At 53.2% G+C, this 15,656-nt stretch overlaps 1 protein-coding gene across 5 annotated transcripts in view; it reads left to right on the forward strand.

The window, feature by feature from the left end:
- Positions 1 to 15,656, forward strand: part of IL16 (interleukin 16) — a 100,613-nt gene that overhangs the window by 62,624 nt on the left and 22,333 nt on the right. For 4 of the 5 annotated variants that reach the window (XM_045899292.3, XM_064569790.1, XM_045899293.3 and 1 more), the window contains exons 4-9: positions 1,970 to 2,112; positions 4,218 to 4,328; positions 7,267 to 7,381; positions 12,980 to 13,053; positions 13,594 to 13,810; positions 14,034 to 14,151. In XM_045899292.3, coding sequence (XP_045755248.2) covers positions 1,970 to 2,112; positions 4,218 to 4,328; positions 7,267 to 7,381; positions 12,980 to 13,053; positions 13,594 to 13,810; positions 14,034 to 14,151 — 778 coding nt within the window. Of the gene's footprint in view, positions 1 to 1,969; positions 2,113 to 4,217; positions 4,329 to 7,266; positions 7,382 to 11,043; positions 12,046 to 12,979; positions 13,054 to 13,593; positions 13,811 to 14,033; positions 14,152 to 15,656 lie in introns of those variants that run through there. The other variant, XM_054513273.2, reaches the window with a different exon arrangement.

Genomic DNA, 15,656 nt, shown 5'->3' on the forward strand with positions numbered 1-15,656 from the left:
GTAGGAGTACCTTTCTTCGATCATAGCCCACACCATATTAAAATTTAAGAGTATATATTTGCTGCAGATTTTTCTCTATTCCCCTCTTCTCCGCCCCGCCCCCCAACTTTTTTCTGGTCCTCTTCACACCCAGGACCGGCTACATGAGTTGCGGGGATCCGTGTAAGATGAAAGTGTGGGAATCTTGTTCAAACATTATTAAGAATTTCAAAATGGAGGCGGTGGGGCATTAAAGCCCAAGCCTAGGCCCCTCTAAGTGTGGGGTTCTGTGCGATTTCACAGGTGCATGCCCACGAAGCCAGCCTTGCTTGTGCCCTGGACGCCGAGCAGACCCTGGCCCCTGGCCCCCTGGCCCCCGTGGAGCACCACAGGAGACTGGAGGATGGAGGAGAAGCTGCTGGAGCATTTCTTCCCCGTTCCCTCTGCCTCCGTGCTGTGGTCCTGGCAGGCTGTGTCTGGCTGGGACTAGACACCAGGTCAGGGTGGCCTGCCTTCCGTGGACCCAGCACCCACTGGGCTCTGGGAAGGCACCTGCCAGTTCCTGGGTACCTGGATGCCTTCGCTGTTTTCCTAAACCCTGTCCACCCTTTGTACACGGCCCTTCATTCGTTCCTCTCAGGGGCCTCATGGGCTCGCACCTGACTGGTTCGCTGGCCCCGAAAACCAGCCTCTTTACACAGCTGCCTTAAACGTTCCTTTGTTTATCCCTTTCTCTTTTTGGGCGAGTCCACCTATTTTTCTCTCGGGTGATCAGTTTTAGCATTAATTTATAAAAAGCCTCTTAGTTACATTAATATTTGGCTGTCATATTTGTGGGACACACTTTCTTCAGTTTATTGTCTTTCTTTTAAGTCTTTTTTTAACATAAAGATAAGAATATCTTTATATAATCAAACCTATAGATTTTTTTCCTTCCTAATATAAAGTTTCTTCCACATCCAGAGGGCAATTAAATATTTGGCTATGTTTCTCTCTAATTTTTAAACAATTTGCCTTTTTTTAAAAAAGCCTACTATATCCATCATTAATGTCTGCTGTTTGATGTGAAGCAAGAATCTAAACGTGTTTTTAAGTTGGGTCCAGCACGGCTTACCGGGGGTCAGTTTCTGCCCGCCTTTCGTTGTACTCTCTCTGCTTGTTTGTTTTATCTCTTGGAAATGATGTGCGGTTAGATCTTGAAAGCAAACGTGGCCATCTCTTTAAGGAGAGACGTTCAGGCCAATGGTGTTAGCTTTACAAATAATATTTGGTTTCACTTTTCTGCTTTTTATACTTTGTTATTATCACTTGTTTGTTCCCTGCTTCTTGCTCTGGGTGTGTGCCTAAATGTTGCAGCGATTTGGAAAGTGTTTCCAATTTTTATCCCCACTACATTTGGTTTCCTTTACGTGACGTTAATTAATTAATCAGTTGGGTTTCATTAATTAAGGAATACCTGAGGCTCTATTTTCCAAGTTGCCCCCCCTTTGGAAAATGGTGTTCTGCACCCCTCGTCTCTTTCCCTCTTTATTTTTCCATTCCGTAATTCAACTTCACCGTAACTTGCAAAGTCGTATTACTATTGCCCAATCATCACAATGTACAGTTTCCCTTTCAAGAGTAACTTTACCACGTTTTCAATGAACTCAATCAATGCTGTATGCCTAATTTGCGATGGTAATCTTGACCTGTTTCCTTGTGGCGGGAGCACGTCCACGAGCCATTTGCAGACCAGTCCGTGCTTAGGGGACCCGCTCTGTCCGGACCCCGGGGCCTGCGTCCATGCTGACCCCAGCTCCGTGGTGGGAGTGGGAACCGCTCTCGGGCTGCCTGGTGGCAGGGGGCTGGGGGGCAGAGGCGGGGCTGGAGCGGCCTGGGCTGTCCCCCTGCGCCTGCCCGTGGCTTTGGGGTGGCTCTGAGGGTGTTCTCAGCGGACATTTGCGTGTTGAGAGCGCACATGACTTCTTCCGTTTCTCCTCTTGTGCTGTAGGTGTTAATCCCTGCTGCACCGGAGACACCGATTTCCCGATGATCAAGAAATCCGCAGCTTGCACAGACCGGCAGCCCTACTCCCTCTGCAGCAGCCGGAAGTCTCTCTCTCAACAGCTCGACTGTCCAGCGGGAAGGGCTGCCGTAAGGATGGAAGGGAGAAGGGGGGCGGGGGCTGGCTAGTGGGTTTGTGTCCGTGCAACTACTGAGGGGCGGCTGGCTAGTGGGAGTGGTCAGCTCCGGGCCGAGAAAGAAGCCCACAGCCGACGGTCACCGCTGAGCGCCCCCGCGTGCGACACGTTTATGCTGTTAGGAGCTGATGCGCAGTGAGCATTCCCGGTGAGCAGACCCCGAGCCCCGGCTTTATTCTACCCGCATCCTGACTCTAGGGGGTAGACAGGACAGGTGGGGGAAGCACGCACGTGCACACGGCCAGTAGCAGACAGCCCTGGGGCTTGAAGTCGGACCTTCAGGACTCCGCAACCTGGGCTCTTAACCTTGTGCTACGGTGACGTGCTTTACCCATGGCGCCCCTAATTCAAGCTCAGAAATGAATGTACTACTATTCGCCCCGTTTTCAAGTGAAGAAACAGGAGCTTGGCCAGGTGAGGAGCTGTCTGAGTTCACACATCTCTTTTTTTTTTTTTTTTAAGATTTTATTTATTTATTTGAGAGAGAGAGAATGAGAGACAGAGAGCATGAGAGGGAGGAGAGTCAGAGGGAGAAGCAGACTCCCCGCCGAGCAGGGAGCCTGATGCGGGACTCGATCCCGGGACTCCAGGATCATGACCTGAGCCGAAGGCAGTCGCTTAACCGACTGAGCCACCCAGGCGCCCCATCTTTCTTTTTTTTTTTTAATAAAGATTTTATTTATTTGAGAGAGAATGAGAGAGAGAGAGAGCATGAGAGGGGGGAGGGTCAGAGGGAGAAGCAGGCTCCTCGCCGAGCAGGGAGCCCGATGTGGGACTCTATCCCAGGACTCCAGGATCATGACCCGAGCCGAAGGCAGTCGCTTAACCAACTGAGCCACCCAGGCGCCCTGAGTTCACACATCTTAAAACTTAAGGGACCAGGCAGAATTTGAGCCCAGCCCCGTGCGCTGCACGCCGCGTGTCCTGCCCACTGTGGGCATTAGCTGGCAGGTCGGGGGCTCAGCAGACACCAAGCTCGGTGTCCCCAGCCTCCTCCTGCCGCTTCCCTAAGCCCCGGGCGGTGTAAGCGAGTGCCACAGGCTGCCACCACCACCACCCTGCACTCCGGTCTATAGCGCCTTGTCCCTCTTCGTCTCCTCTCTAGCACTGGAAAGCCTACCCCGTCCTTCAGACCCCTGCCTAACACTACCTCTGCTGGGAGCGCTCCTGACCCACCAGCTGCATGGGCCTCACACTTTTCCCAGTGCCCGTCCTGGGCGCCTGTCCTCTTACAGCCCTCCCGCCAGCAGAGCATGAGCGCTCCGAGGGAGGGCTCCGTAGGCAAGTGATGTTTGATTCTCCCTGCAGGTACTCGGTAGTCCGGTAGATGCCTGCAAGTTTCATTTCCCTCTTCCCTTCCTTTCGTGGATTTACTATGTCTTTCATTTGCAAACTGGGAGCTTCGGGGTCCCAGGGTTAGGAAAAGATGACCCTCAAAGTGGCAGATGATTTTAACATAAGAGGAGACAGGCAGAGAATGGTTAAGTCACTTCCTCAAGGTCACCAGCTGGTCCTTGGCAGAGCCAGGGGAAGAACCCAAGGCAGCGGGGCTCGAGTCTCAGCTCTGACCCATAGTCCAAGCTCTACTGTCCCCCTCCGAGTGGCTTCCTGCAGCACACGGGGTGTCTGTCTCTCTGGCATGTTCTGCTTCTCCTGTGATTTATGCTCTGCATTTTAAAATCTCCCTGTTCCTTGCCCCCCACTCCGTGCCCTGGGCAAGGAGGGCTCTCAGCCCGGTGTCTTGAATCGGACACAGTCTGCTGAGGGCATTCTGGGTGGCTAGGGTCCCCGCCTCTGTTTGAGACTTTGGCAGCGTGGTCTGGGATGCACTCTGCACCTACCGTTGGGTCAGGCCTCAGGGGGCGGCCAGATGCTGGTCTGCAGGGAGATAGGACTCAGTCCCTCTCCACCAGCCTCCCGCCATCAGCCACGCGCGGGGGTCATGTCATGCCCTCCCCCCAGGAGAGGGGGTCCGGGCCCTGCCCCTGCCCCTGAGGTGTGTGTTGCTACAGTCCCGTCAGCTCACCCCTCCTCCCCCTGCCTCCCTCCCTCCTGCAGGGCACCTCAAGACCCGCACAGTCCCTCAGCGCAGCTCAGCTCACGCAGCCCTCGGGAGGCCTCCAGGCTTCCGTCATTTCCAACGTCGTGCTGATGAAGGGCCAGGCCAAGGTAAGCAAGGGCCACTGCCAGCCAGCCCCCGAGGAGCTGTCCCGTCCAGGAAAGGAAGGAGTGAGGCCTGGTGATGCCGGCTGCCGCGTGAGCATCGCCAAGTCCCCGGGGAGGCTTGGGGAGGGAGTGCCCCCAGGCCTGCCTGACCTGTGCAGGTCACCGCGGGGCACTGTCAGCCGACTTGTTCTCGGCATGGTATTTCCTAGAAGTGAGTTTCACTGGCGGATTAAATTCAAATCCTTTAAGTCCGTTTAAGCTGCTATCACAAAAACACGGACGAGATGCCTTAGCTAGCACCTCTCACCGTCGTGGAGCCTGGAAGTCCATGGTTAGGGTGGTGGCAGATTTGGTGTCTGTTGAGGACAACTTTCCTGGTGGGTGGATGGGGCCTTCTGTCCGTGTGGGCACCGGGTGCGTGGCGAGGGGCGAGGGGGCGCTCTGGGGTCTCCTCCATAAGGACACCCATCTGCTCGCGAGGGCTCCAGACTGTGACCTGCTCCCCTCCCAAAGGCTCCAGCTCGCACACGAGGTTTGGGGAGGACACAGACGTTCAGTCCACATGTCTCCACCCACTTTGTATATCCACACTGATTTCTGCCGCACGACTGAGAAACCCCGAAAGGAGGGACGAGGCAGAGGTGGTGGAGGAACAGCCCAAATGTCTCTCTGTGTTCCCTCCAGAACATTCTGGAATAGACACGGGCAGTTGCTGCAACGTTCACAGATGAGCCCAAGTAACCCCGATGCTTAAATAATGGAAGAGTGGGTTTTTGGTTTTGGGTTTTAAATCCCCCTACTATAACTTGGGCGCGTAGTGTGAGGGGAAGATGCTCCCGGCTGGTTGCTTCCTTTCTGGTCAGGGGAGGGCCCCCCCCCCCGCACGCCTGGGTCCTCCCTCCCCTCCTCCCCTCCCCTCCCCTCCCTTCCCGGGAGCTCAGCAGAGACATGAATGAAGAGACCCTGTTGCTCCTCTCATCACAAGACAAACCCTCTCCATGCTGACTTTGCTCCTAACAGCCTGGCTTTCTGACTAGTAAATTACGATGCTGGGATTTAGGTAAAGGTATTTAAAAAATAGTTGGCTTTTAAATCGCTTGCAATGCTCAGAAGAAAGCAAAGGGCGCCAAAGCTCATGCAAAGAGGACTGGAAATGGTTTAATTGAGCTCCGTGTCTGCACGTTCACTAAATCACATGTAGGCACGGGGCTGACCGAGCCGGCCTGCAGGGGCCGGGGGATGGAGCCAGGTGCAGGGTGTTGGATGCCCGGCAGGGTGGTGCGTTCAGACGCAAGCAGGCCTCCCACTGTCCGCCTCACACAACCTGTGCCCCGAAGGAAGGCCCCGTGGTCGAGGATGGCAAGTAGGAGCGGGGCGAGGGCTGAGTTCGGGAGGAGGAAGCAGAGCTAGAAGGCTCCATATGTGCTTGAGCTAGAGTCACAGGCAAATCTTTGGGCAACAAGGCAGCTCTGGAAACCCAGGCACTGTGCTAAGGGCTTGGCAAGGATGCCTCTTCCAGCCGTGGTGACGGCCCCGGGGTCACCTCCCTTTTCCCGCCCAGGACACTGAGGGTCTGGGAGGACATAGGACTTGCTCAGAGTCACTCGGTTAGTTAGCAGCCAAACTTAGACAACGACCCAAGACTTCCCGACTCCCGGGCCTCGTTCTAACCGTGGCGCTGTGCCGTCTCACCGGGGCGGGCAGACTTGGAGTCTGCAGGAGTTACCTCAGCCCAGTGAAGCTGGGGTCCACGGAGGAGCCCAGAAGCCACGCCTCCCTCTCCTTCTTCCTAGCCCTGGGCCACCCTCTGATACCATTTGTCTCTCCTACCCTGGGACATGCACCCTCACCAGAACCCTAGAACAGTGCCACGTCCGCGGGGCTTCCCTGCCTGGTTCCCTACGGCATCTGCGGATGGGTGCCGGGCCGGCCATGGCTCTGGCACGGGGGTGATGCCCCTGAGCAGCGATGCTCTTACAATGGTGGCCATGCCCGCGGGGTCCGTCCAGAAGCCAAGCTCTGAGCCCCTGCCCGGCACGCCTGCAAGCTGCCACCTGGCATGTGTCCTGGCTCCATGACGCACGTCACCTGAGCACCTGCCAGAAGCCGGGCACTGGCACACCGGATTTGTTCACTGCCTTCAGGGAGCTGAGAGTCTAGAAGGAAGCCCATCGAGACCCCAGCTAAGCCTTCCTGGGAAGCAGGGAGCTCCTCGGTCACCGACAAACCAAGCCAGCCTGTGTGAATTTCCTCTTCCGGTGCAGATGTTGCTTACACCTTTTGCTTGCTCATCTGCCTCTGGCTTTGTCTCTGCTGCCATTGGGACTGTCTCCTGGGCCCCCTGAGCTCCAACCAGACCCCGGGTTGGTGCTGTGAGCTCCTGGGGCGTTTGTCAGCTCAGGACCCAGTAGAGGGGGCTCAGGGTCACAGCGATGTCTTTAAAAAGGGGAGGGTGGGATGCAAAACAGAAGGGAAATGAACGGCCCTTGGCAGGAGAAGGGGTGCTTCCTCCAGTGCAAGCTGCCATAATTATTCCTGCAGGCTTTTGTTGCTTGGGATCTCCTTGAATTTTCAAACACGACCCTGTGAGTTATATCGTGAGCATCATTTTACAAGGGGCTAACCCAGGGCTCGGAGACAGAATTGCCAGCGAGAGGGGCTGAGCCAGGGCTCAGCGCCGTCCGGGGTTCTCGGGCCACATCCCTGGTTCTGTGTCAGGACATCAGACCCGCGGGAGAGCTCTCGACCCCATGCAGCCCAGGCTGGCCTTGAAGTCCTGGTTTTCCCCATTCTTCTGTGAAGTCCGGAGGTGTGTGAGACCAAGGGCATCTGTCTCCTCCCCGGGGCCTTGGCTCAGGGCTGGGGCAGGCCCTTGGCAAATGTCAGCCCAGGGAATAGCGTGGACCACTCTTAATGCTGCCTCTCCCTTCTCTCCCCCCAGGGCCTGGGCTTCAGCATCGTTGGGGGAAAGGACAGCATTTATGGCCCCATCGGAATTTACGTCAAAACTATCTTTGCGGGGGGAGCAGCGGCAGCCGACGGAAGGCTGCAGGAAGGTAGATCTCCCGTGTCTCACTGGCTGAGGTTTGAGGATTCAGACAGAATCGCTAGGCCACAGAAGAGAGTGGACAGCAAAATGCATCTCCTATCCCCGCCAGCACCGTGGTGACAGGCACTTTGCTGGGGGTGTTTGCACTCAGTCCAGGTCCTGTAGCTGGCCCGGGATGGAGGCCTGAGCTGTCTGCATCCCTTCCCTTCTTTCCCAAGGGCCCCTCCCTATTGCTGATGCCCCTGCCACCCCATCCCTTCCCTCCGCCCTCCCCGACCCGCAACCACAGGGACACCAGGCCTTGCGCTTCTACTGCGTCTGAGCAACATTCTCTGTGAGGCCACTGTGCTCTCGGCTCTAGGAATAGAGAGAATGATCAGATGTGATCTCTCTTTTGAAGAGCTCACAGTCCACCAGCTCCTGGGGCCAGGAGAAACCCCTGCATCCTGATGGTTAAGGGGCCTGGGGAGCAGAGCTGCCTCCTGAGAGCCCTTCCCGTCTTCCCATCCTGGAGGACTGGGGTTTTCTCCCCACCCCGATGGCCCCCCAAAGTCACTTTTGGAGTGTTGGACAACAGGCTTGGCCCGAGGACATTCCCAAATTTCAACCAGGGGGAGAAATTCAGGGGCAGGCAGCCCCCGAGCCGAGGGCAGCCCCTGCAGGCTAGACGCTGGATTCCACACGGGATGCTTGAGAGAGGCGATTTCACAGTGTCCCCACCCTTCTCCACCAGGCCAGTTTCTGTACGCTGTGCTGGGAGCCTGGGCCCCCTTAAGAACCTAACTTGTTTAGGGCAGGGTTGGTAAGCTCCAGCCAAATTCGGCCCACCAACTATCATCGTGTTGCTCACAAATAAAGAATGGCTTTCATGCTTCTAAATGGCTGGAAAAAAGCCAAAGGAATTTATGATTCTTTTGTGGCAAGTGAAAACTGCATAAAATTCAAATTTCAGGACCCGCAGAAAAGCTTTAGGGGGATGCAGCCAGGTGCACGGCTCACTCACTTACCGGTGGTCAGAAGCTGCTTTTGCGCTTGCGACGGCCGTCTTGTGTAGTGTGACAGAGGGCCCGTGACCAGCAGAGCTTACCGTATTTACTCTCTGGCCCTTCATAGGACAAGTTTGCTGACACCTGTGTTATGCAAGATAAGGCATACGGATTTTACCGAGGGGGCAGTGGGGAGTCTTTGAAGGTTTTTGTAATTTGGGAGGGACCAGCTATGCCCAGGTTCTTAGGTGATTCGGGAAGCGGGGTGTCGGTTGAAGTGGGCTGGCAGGAGACCAGAGGCAGGCAAGCCTGCAGAGAGGCTGTTGAAAGAGCCAGGCTCCAGCTCTCCAGGGTCTGAGCTGTCTCTCTAGGAGGAGGAAGGTGCAGAGGAGACTCCCTGGAGGCGGGCGTGAAGGGAGGCCAGAGAAGATGCTCCTGGCCTTAGGAAACTTACCCGCAGGAGGACCAGGTGACAGAGGAGGAGGACAAGGAAGGCCAAGGAGGATGCTTTGGTTTCAGCCACGGCGTGCAGGGCAAGGCATGCAGGCGGCCACTAGGTGGAGCTGTGCTGCAGGCGGAGGAAGCGACGCCTGCCCAGGGAGGGAGCTGGGCGGAGTGTAGATTTGGGGGTCTGGACACCTGGAAAATACCTGAGTTATAGGGCAGGTGAAGGAAGGAGGGAAGAAGGGAGGGAGAGGAGGGCAGAGGCACGGTTCTAGGGGAATCGCTAAATCAAGAGGCAAGTAAAGAAGAGGGATCCATGAGACAAAGGGCGAAAAGTGACATCAGAATCTTGAGAATGTGCCAGTGTTTGATGATCTTTTGTACTTTTCTGTGTTTAAATAAAAGGCGGGGGAGGAGTTGAGATGGCAAGAAAAAGGGTACTGTGTTCTGTATTCTTTACAGAATGCAAGCCTGCTTGAGTCAAGCTTCTTTATCCCCCTTGAGTATTTGTTTCTCTTCGTTAATAGCGATCATAAAAATTCAGCGGGAAAGACATTCAGCTAGTCTACCTATAGTCCCTGATTCTAGCCTCAAATGATTGACCAGATCGCCTGTTGCATCTCTTTCAAAGTCAAGTTTTAGAATCTGCCCTTGAGTTCATGAGGTACATCCGGTTGCAACAAAATTTTGGTGTACAGATCAAGGCTGACGATGTTTTATTTGCATAAACCTTCCCCCAAAAATGATTGTGTAAGATTTATTTGGCAAAACCGAGGTTAATCACTTTCCACCAGATATGGCCAAAGAAAGGCCAGGACTCTCCAAAGAGCCCAGAGTTGGGCTATGTAGTTCTGTTAGGGTTGACAAGAGAGTCCCGCCCATCATGTCATTAAGAATGGTCATTTCTCAAGAAATAAACCCCCATGTTCACTGCAGCATTATTTACAATAGCCAAGATAGGGAAGCAACCCAAGTGTCCATCGATGGATGAATGGATAAAAATATGGCGCATATGTATAGAATGGACTATTACTCAGCCATAAAAAATAATGAAATCTTGCCATTTGTGACAATATAGATGGACCGAGAGGGTATTATTCTAAGTGAAATAAGTCAGACAGAGAAAGGCAAATACCATAGGATTTCACTCATATGTGGAATCTAAACAACAAAACAAATGAGCAAGCACACAAACGTCAACAACAAAAACAGAAACCACCTCGACTTCAGAGAACAAACTGGGGTTGCCAGAGGAGAGCGGGGAGTGAAGTAGGTGATGGGGATCAAGAGGTACAAACTTCCAGTTGTAAAATAAAGAAGTCATGGGGATGAAAAGTACAGCATAGGGAACACAGTCAATGATATTGTCATGACTTTGGGTGGTGACAGATGGTGACCCCACTTATCTTGGTGAGCAGTTTGTAATGTATGTAATTGTCGAGTCCTTACGCTGCACACCTAAAGCTGATCTCTCAACAGTGCTTCAGTTTAAAAACATAAGTAGAGGAAGGCATTTAACTGATGGTGCACCCAGAGCATCATTGAGGGTCACCTCTTTTAATCAATCAATCAATCAATCAATCAATCTCTTGTCCATGACGGAAAAAAGAATGGTCATTTCTGAAATATGTTCTCTGTCTATTCGTCCTTCAGACATATTAGTTATATTTTGATTAGTTTTTAAATTTGTCTGTTTCTACTCCACTTGGACTCTCCTAAGTATAAGGATGGGTTCTTTCAGTTTGGGTCTAATTCTGGCAGCTTCACAGATGACGCTGATTTGAATCCTGTGTCCAGCCCACTTAACACCCTTTATTTTCGACACATAGATGTGTTGGATAAAGTAGCTCATCTAAACTTTGAATTGAAGTATGGCAGACTTAGGAGTTGATGATGTAGGGGCCCGTGGAGCTGGTGCCCAAAGGACCAGGATTTAGCTGCCCACATGGGATAGGAGACGCGGCTTTGGGTCCCTGGGAACTTCTGAGAACTTGCATGAAGCCTTGATACTAGAGAGCTGCCCTATGAGAGGCCATCAGGCCCCAGGGAAGCAGTGGGGAAACCTCACTTTGCCCATGGTTCTTGGGTGTGGGGAAAAGACGTCTCCCCACAGGCAAAGGAAGACCCAAGCCTGTATCATGTATGCGTGTCCTGGGCACATTCATATCCCAACTGACTACAGGACGCCCCAAGCTGAGACCCTAACCTCAACACTAGTCCTGAAGCAGTGAAAGCCTTAGGCTGGCCCCTGGAGATAAAGGAAATGCTCCTGCCCGGCAGCTTGGGGTTTTCGGGAATCCCCGAGAAAAACCGGCCCCAGAAAAAGGAGTTTGACACAAAGACCCCACAGGAGGTGGGGAAACATCCCTTATTAGTGAGCATCAGTGGGAATAACAGACAGGAGGATTAGCCCACAAAAACCCAAGATCACAGAACAATCTAAAAGACACTGTAGAATTACTGTTTTTGGTTATGCATTTTTAATTTCTTTTTAAATTTTAATTCCAGTTAACATAAAGTGTTGCGTTAGTTTCAGGTGTATGATAGAGTGATTCAACACTTCCATGCTTCACTGGGTGCTCCTCGCTCCTTCATCACTCCTTCATCCCCATCACTTGTCTCCCCTATCTCCCACCCACTTCCCCGTTGGTGACCAGCAATGTACTCTCTACAGTTAAGAGTCTGTTTCTTGGTTCGTCTCTTTTTCTCCTTATTTGTTTATTTTGTTTCCTAAATTTCACATATGAGTGAAATCATATGGTATTTTTGTTCTCGGACTGACTTATTTCACTTGGCATCATACTCTCTGGCTCCATTCGTGTTGTTGCAAATGGCAGGATTTCATTCTTCTTATAGCTGGGTAATATTCCATTGCGTATATATACACCACCTCTTCTTTATCCATCCATCAGTCCATGGACATCTGGGTGGCTTCCATAATTTGGCTGTTGTAGATTATGATGTGAATAAACATAGAGGTGCATGTATCCCTTTTGCATTCGTATCTTTGTATTTTTTAGAATTGCTATGTTTAAAGAGATCTTTGAAAAGGTAAAAGAGGGAATAGGAACAACCAAAAAAGAACAGAACACGGTGAAAAAAAATCTTGTAGGGAGCAAAAGGCAAGTCATCGAAATAAGAAGCTCAGTGGCCAGCTCAAACCGCAGACGAAACACCACTGGAAGGAGAATCGGGGAGCTGGACATGGTCCAGCGGGCTGCACAGAGCGATGGAGAACAGGGTGAGCGTCAGAGAAACATGGAGGGTGAGCAGGACCGAAGGGAAGACGAGTTCTAGAAAGGAAGGGCAGCATGGAAGAGGGGCGACTAGACAGTGGCTAAGAATTTTCCAGAATCATTTTAAGGCATGAAACTTCCTTGTGAGGAAGCACCCTAGGACATCACGGTGGGACTTCAGACCACCAAAGACAAAGGCAAAAGCATCTTTCAAACAACCAGAGAGAAGGGGCGGGTGATCTGCACTGGGCCCGGAGTGAGGTGGCAGCAGACTCACCTGCGAACAGCCAGGCCAGAGTCTGTGCGGGGAACTGTCCTTGCATCTGAAATGCCCAGTGCAGCGCTGGGTGCAGAGAGAGTGCTCCTTCTTTGTGTGTTGAATACATTTAGTGCAGGGGAGACATGGGTTTTCCGTCCCTGTAAAAATGGATTTCCGGATACAGAAAAAATGCGTCTATTAGGCATATCTGGGAGGGAATGGCTTGCAGTAAAACGTCCGGAGTCGTGGGTCAGCACCCACGGGCCGTGCTGCGACAGTGGAGGATGCGGGAAATAAAGGCGTCAGGGGCTGTGAGAGAGGCGGGCCAAGAAGGGGGGAGCAGTGCACTGTGGTGACGAAACACAGGGCAGCAATCTCTGCACGCAGACACGCTGTGGGAAAGGCATCTGGGAATGAGCCCTGGGAACACGTGGCCTGAGGGCCAGGGAGGCAGGAGGGCAGGGGCTGAACCCACGGTGGGCAGGACAGGTCAGGCCGGGCCTTGTGTGCCCGCCGAGGACCCTGGATCGGCCCCCGAAAGAGAGGAAGGGCCTCGGAAGGCTGGTCACTGCTGCCCATCTGCCCCCCAGGGGGAGAGCCCCGGGCTGGGAAGGCTTTCTCCCGGGCTGTGTGAGTGGACGCCCCTCACCGGGCCACACTCCTCTCTGCTCTCCCGACAGGGGATGAAATTCTGGAACTCAACGGTGAATCGATGGCTGGACTCACACATCAGGATGCTTTGCAGAAGTTCAAGGTGACCGCTTGTTATCAGTACATTGCCAGACTCCGGGGCTTCGGGCAAAGGAACCAAGCATGATCCTCCTTCACTCAAACCTGCAAATTCAAACTGTGGGATCCTTGACGTGGGGCGCCCCGCTGGTGCGGGTCTGGGCGCAGTGTTAAAAAAAAGACCTGGCTCAGAAAATACGAGTGTAATCAGGGGTGTTCCCACGATTTCAGATTTGTAGAGCTGTTTTAAAACGCTCAACGTATTGATGTTGACAAATTTCCAGATCTGTTTGAAGTCTGTAAGGCAACCACGAGAAGATGCTTTTAAGTCTCCGTGTAATCAGTTCGAGACTGCATGCATCCGGCACGTGTATGCACACACGCGTTTGTGTTAATACACGTCATGTGTCATCTGTGCAGAGACGTGCAGGTGCATGTTGATTCTACCACACGCACACGCGTGCACACGGGTGGGCACGCATGCATGCATGCATGCACATACAGACGCACGCGTGTGGGCGCACGCAGCTGCTGAGTGCTACAGCACACGATCTCTGCCTTTCAGCAAGCCAAAAAAGGGCTCCTGACCCTCACGGTGAGAACCCGCCTGACGGCGCCCCACTCCCTGAGCAGCCACCTGTCTGCCCCGCTGAGCCGCTCCCTGAGCTCCAGCACCTGCATGACCAAAGACTGCAGCTCCTTCGGCCCGGGAAGCCCCGCGCCCCCCTCCGGCGCGGCCAAGCCCAACTACAGGGTCATGGTGGAGGTCTCCCTGCAGAAAGGTAGGGTGGCAGCGCCCCTCCTCCGCCGCCCCCCTGCCCGGGCCTCCCACCCCCGAGGGGTCCCCGAGGCTTTCCTCATCGGGAGTCAGTCCAAGGACAGGGCGGGAGATCCGGGGCGGGCGCTCCCCCTCGGGCACCTGCGCTCTTACCTGTGGCCGGAGAACTGAGGTCCTCTGAAGCTCGGTCACGAGCCCCCCGTGCTCTCTCCCGCTCTCCCTGGCAGAGGCTGGCGTGGGTCTGGGGATCGGCCTGTGCAGCGTGCCCGACTTCCAGTGCATCTCCGGCATCTTCGTCCACACGCTGTCTCCCGGATCTGTGGCACATTTGGATGGTCGGCTCCGGTATGTCCTCGTTTCTGTTGTCGGGAAAACAAAACAAAACAAAACAAAACAAAAACTCAGGATGCTTTGCAGAAGTTCAAGGTGACCGCTTGTTATCAGTACAAGCTTACAGCAGAGGGAAGGAATTCCTTAGAAGGCCAGGAGATTCATCTGGAGACGAGATATTCAGAATGACCCAAGCGTGGCTCAGAGCCTTGCTCTCCAGACTGTGGTCCCTGGACCACTGGCATCGGAATCACTTGGGAGTTTGTGAGAAATGCAGAATCTAGGGCTTCTCAGCAGACCTCCTGGAGTGGAATCTGCATCTTAGTAAGATCCTCAGGGACCTGTGTGCGCGTCCCAGTGCAAGAGGCCGCATCTCAGGGAATTCCAGTCCGAAACAGAAAACATGAGGTGACCACACTTTAATTCCGATTTAACTAATGCGGAATTTATAGCAACATCCGTAGGAGCTCCGGTGAGGTTTGCCTGTGTGCCCTGTATGGAAAAAGAAGCTTACCAAGCCGATCAGTAGTGTTAACTCAGTTTCTTGATGGCAGAAACAAAATATTGGCAGGCCCTGCAGACTTATTTTGCTACAAAGACCTTCTAAGAGGAGCCCTGAATCTAAATTTTCTTTCCAGTAAGTGATTTGGGTTCGGTAACATTTATCCCAGTCTAACTTGTTGTGATAACTTCCAGCTCACGTATCTTCTCTCCCATACCTTCTCTCCCTGGGTTTGGGTTTTGCTACATCAGGAGAGTTTTGCCGTATTTTTCAAGGGTTTCCTTCCCACAATTGCAGTGTATGCAAGGGCAAGCCATGCTCAGGACAGTGTCCTGACAGTGCTTTGAGTTAGGGATGGATTTGCCGTTGTCGCGAGCAGGGCAGTGACGGCTGATTTGCTGAGCTGCTGGTTTCGCTTGGGACATAATGAGAGTCCCAGCAACGGCCTTAGCCCTAATCCCTTCGGACAGAGCATCCTCCCGCCCAGACCTGCAGCTGGGTCGGGATTGTTCTGGACGTCTCTGCTTTCCTGGGCATGTGGGGCTATTCGGCTGTGGCCTAGACCGCAGTGTGGGGGACAGCAACATCAGTCCCAGGACACCTGTGTTCCAATCCCCGCCATGCCGATGATCAGCCGGGCTGGAGCTCAGCAAAGTGCGGCCCACCACCTGCTTGGTTTCTTTTTTTAAATAAAGTTTTACTGAAACACAGCCACGCTCATCGGTTGACACATTGTGGCTGCTGTTTTCATGCTACAGCATCAGGGTTGGGTGGTTGTGACAGAGAGAGTGTGGCCTGCCAAGCCTAAAATATTGACGGTTTGGCCTCCTCCTGAAAAAGCTTTTTTAACTCTAAGCTAGGTCTTATTGAGGAGATGATTGCACCCTCTGTGCCTCAGTTTCCCCGTCTGTGAGACAAGGGGGTTGGATTGCACCATCCTCTGTGTATGGAAGCATCCCTCTTTTCTACCTCACTTTTTTTTTTTCCTGGTTACGTAACAGAACAAATCTGAATTTTC

The sequence above is a fragment of the Mirounga angustirostris genome, unplaced genomic scaffold, assembly GCF_029215605.1.
Source record: "Mirounga angustirostris isolate CCGP_5_RB_7025 unplaced genomic scaffold, mMirAng1.0.hap1 SCAF_9, whole genome shotgun sequence".
NCBI lineage: Eukaryota > Metazoa > Chordata > Mammalia > Carnivora > Phocidae > Mirounga > Mirounga angustirostris.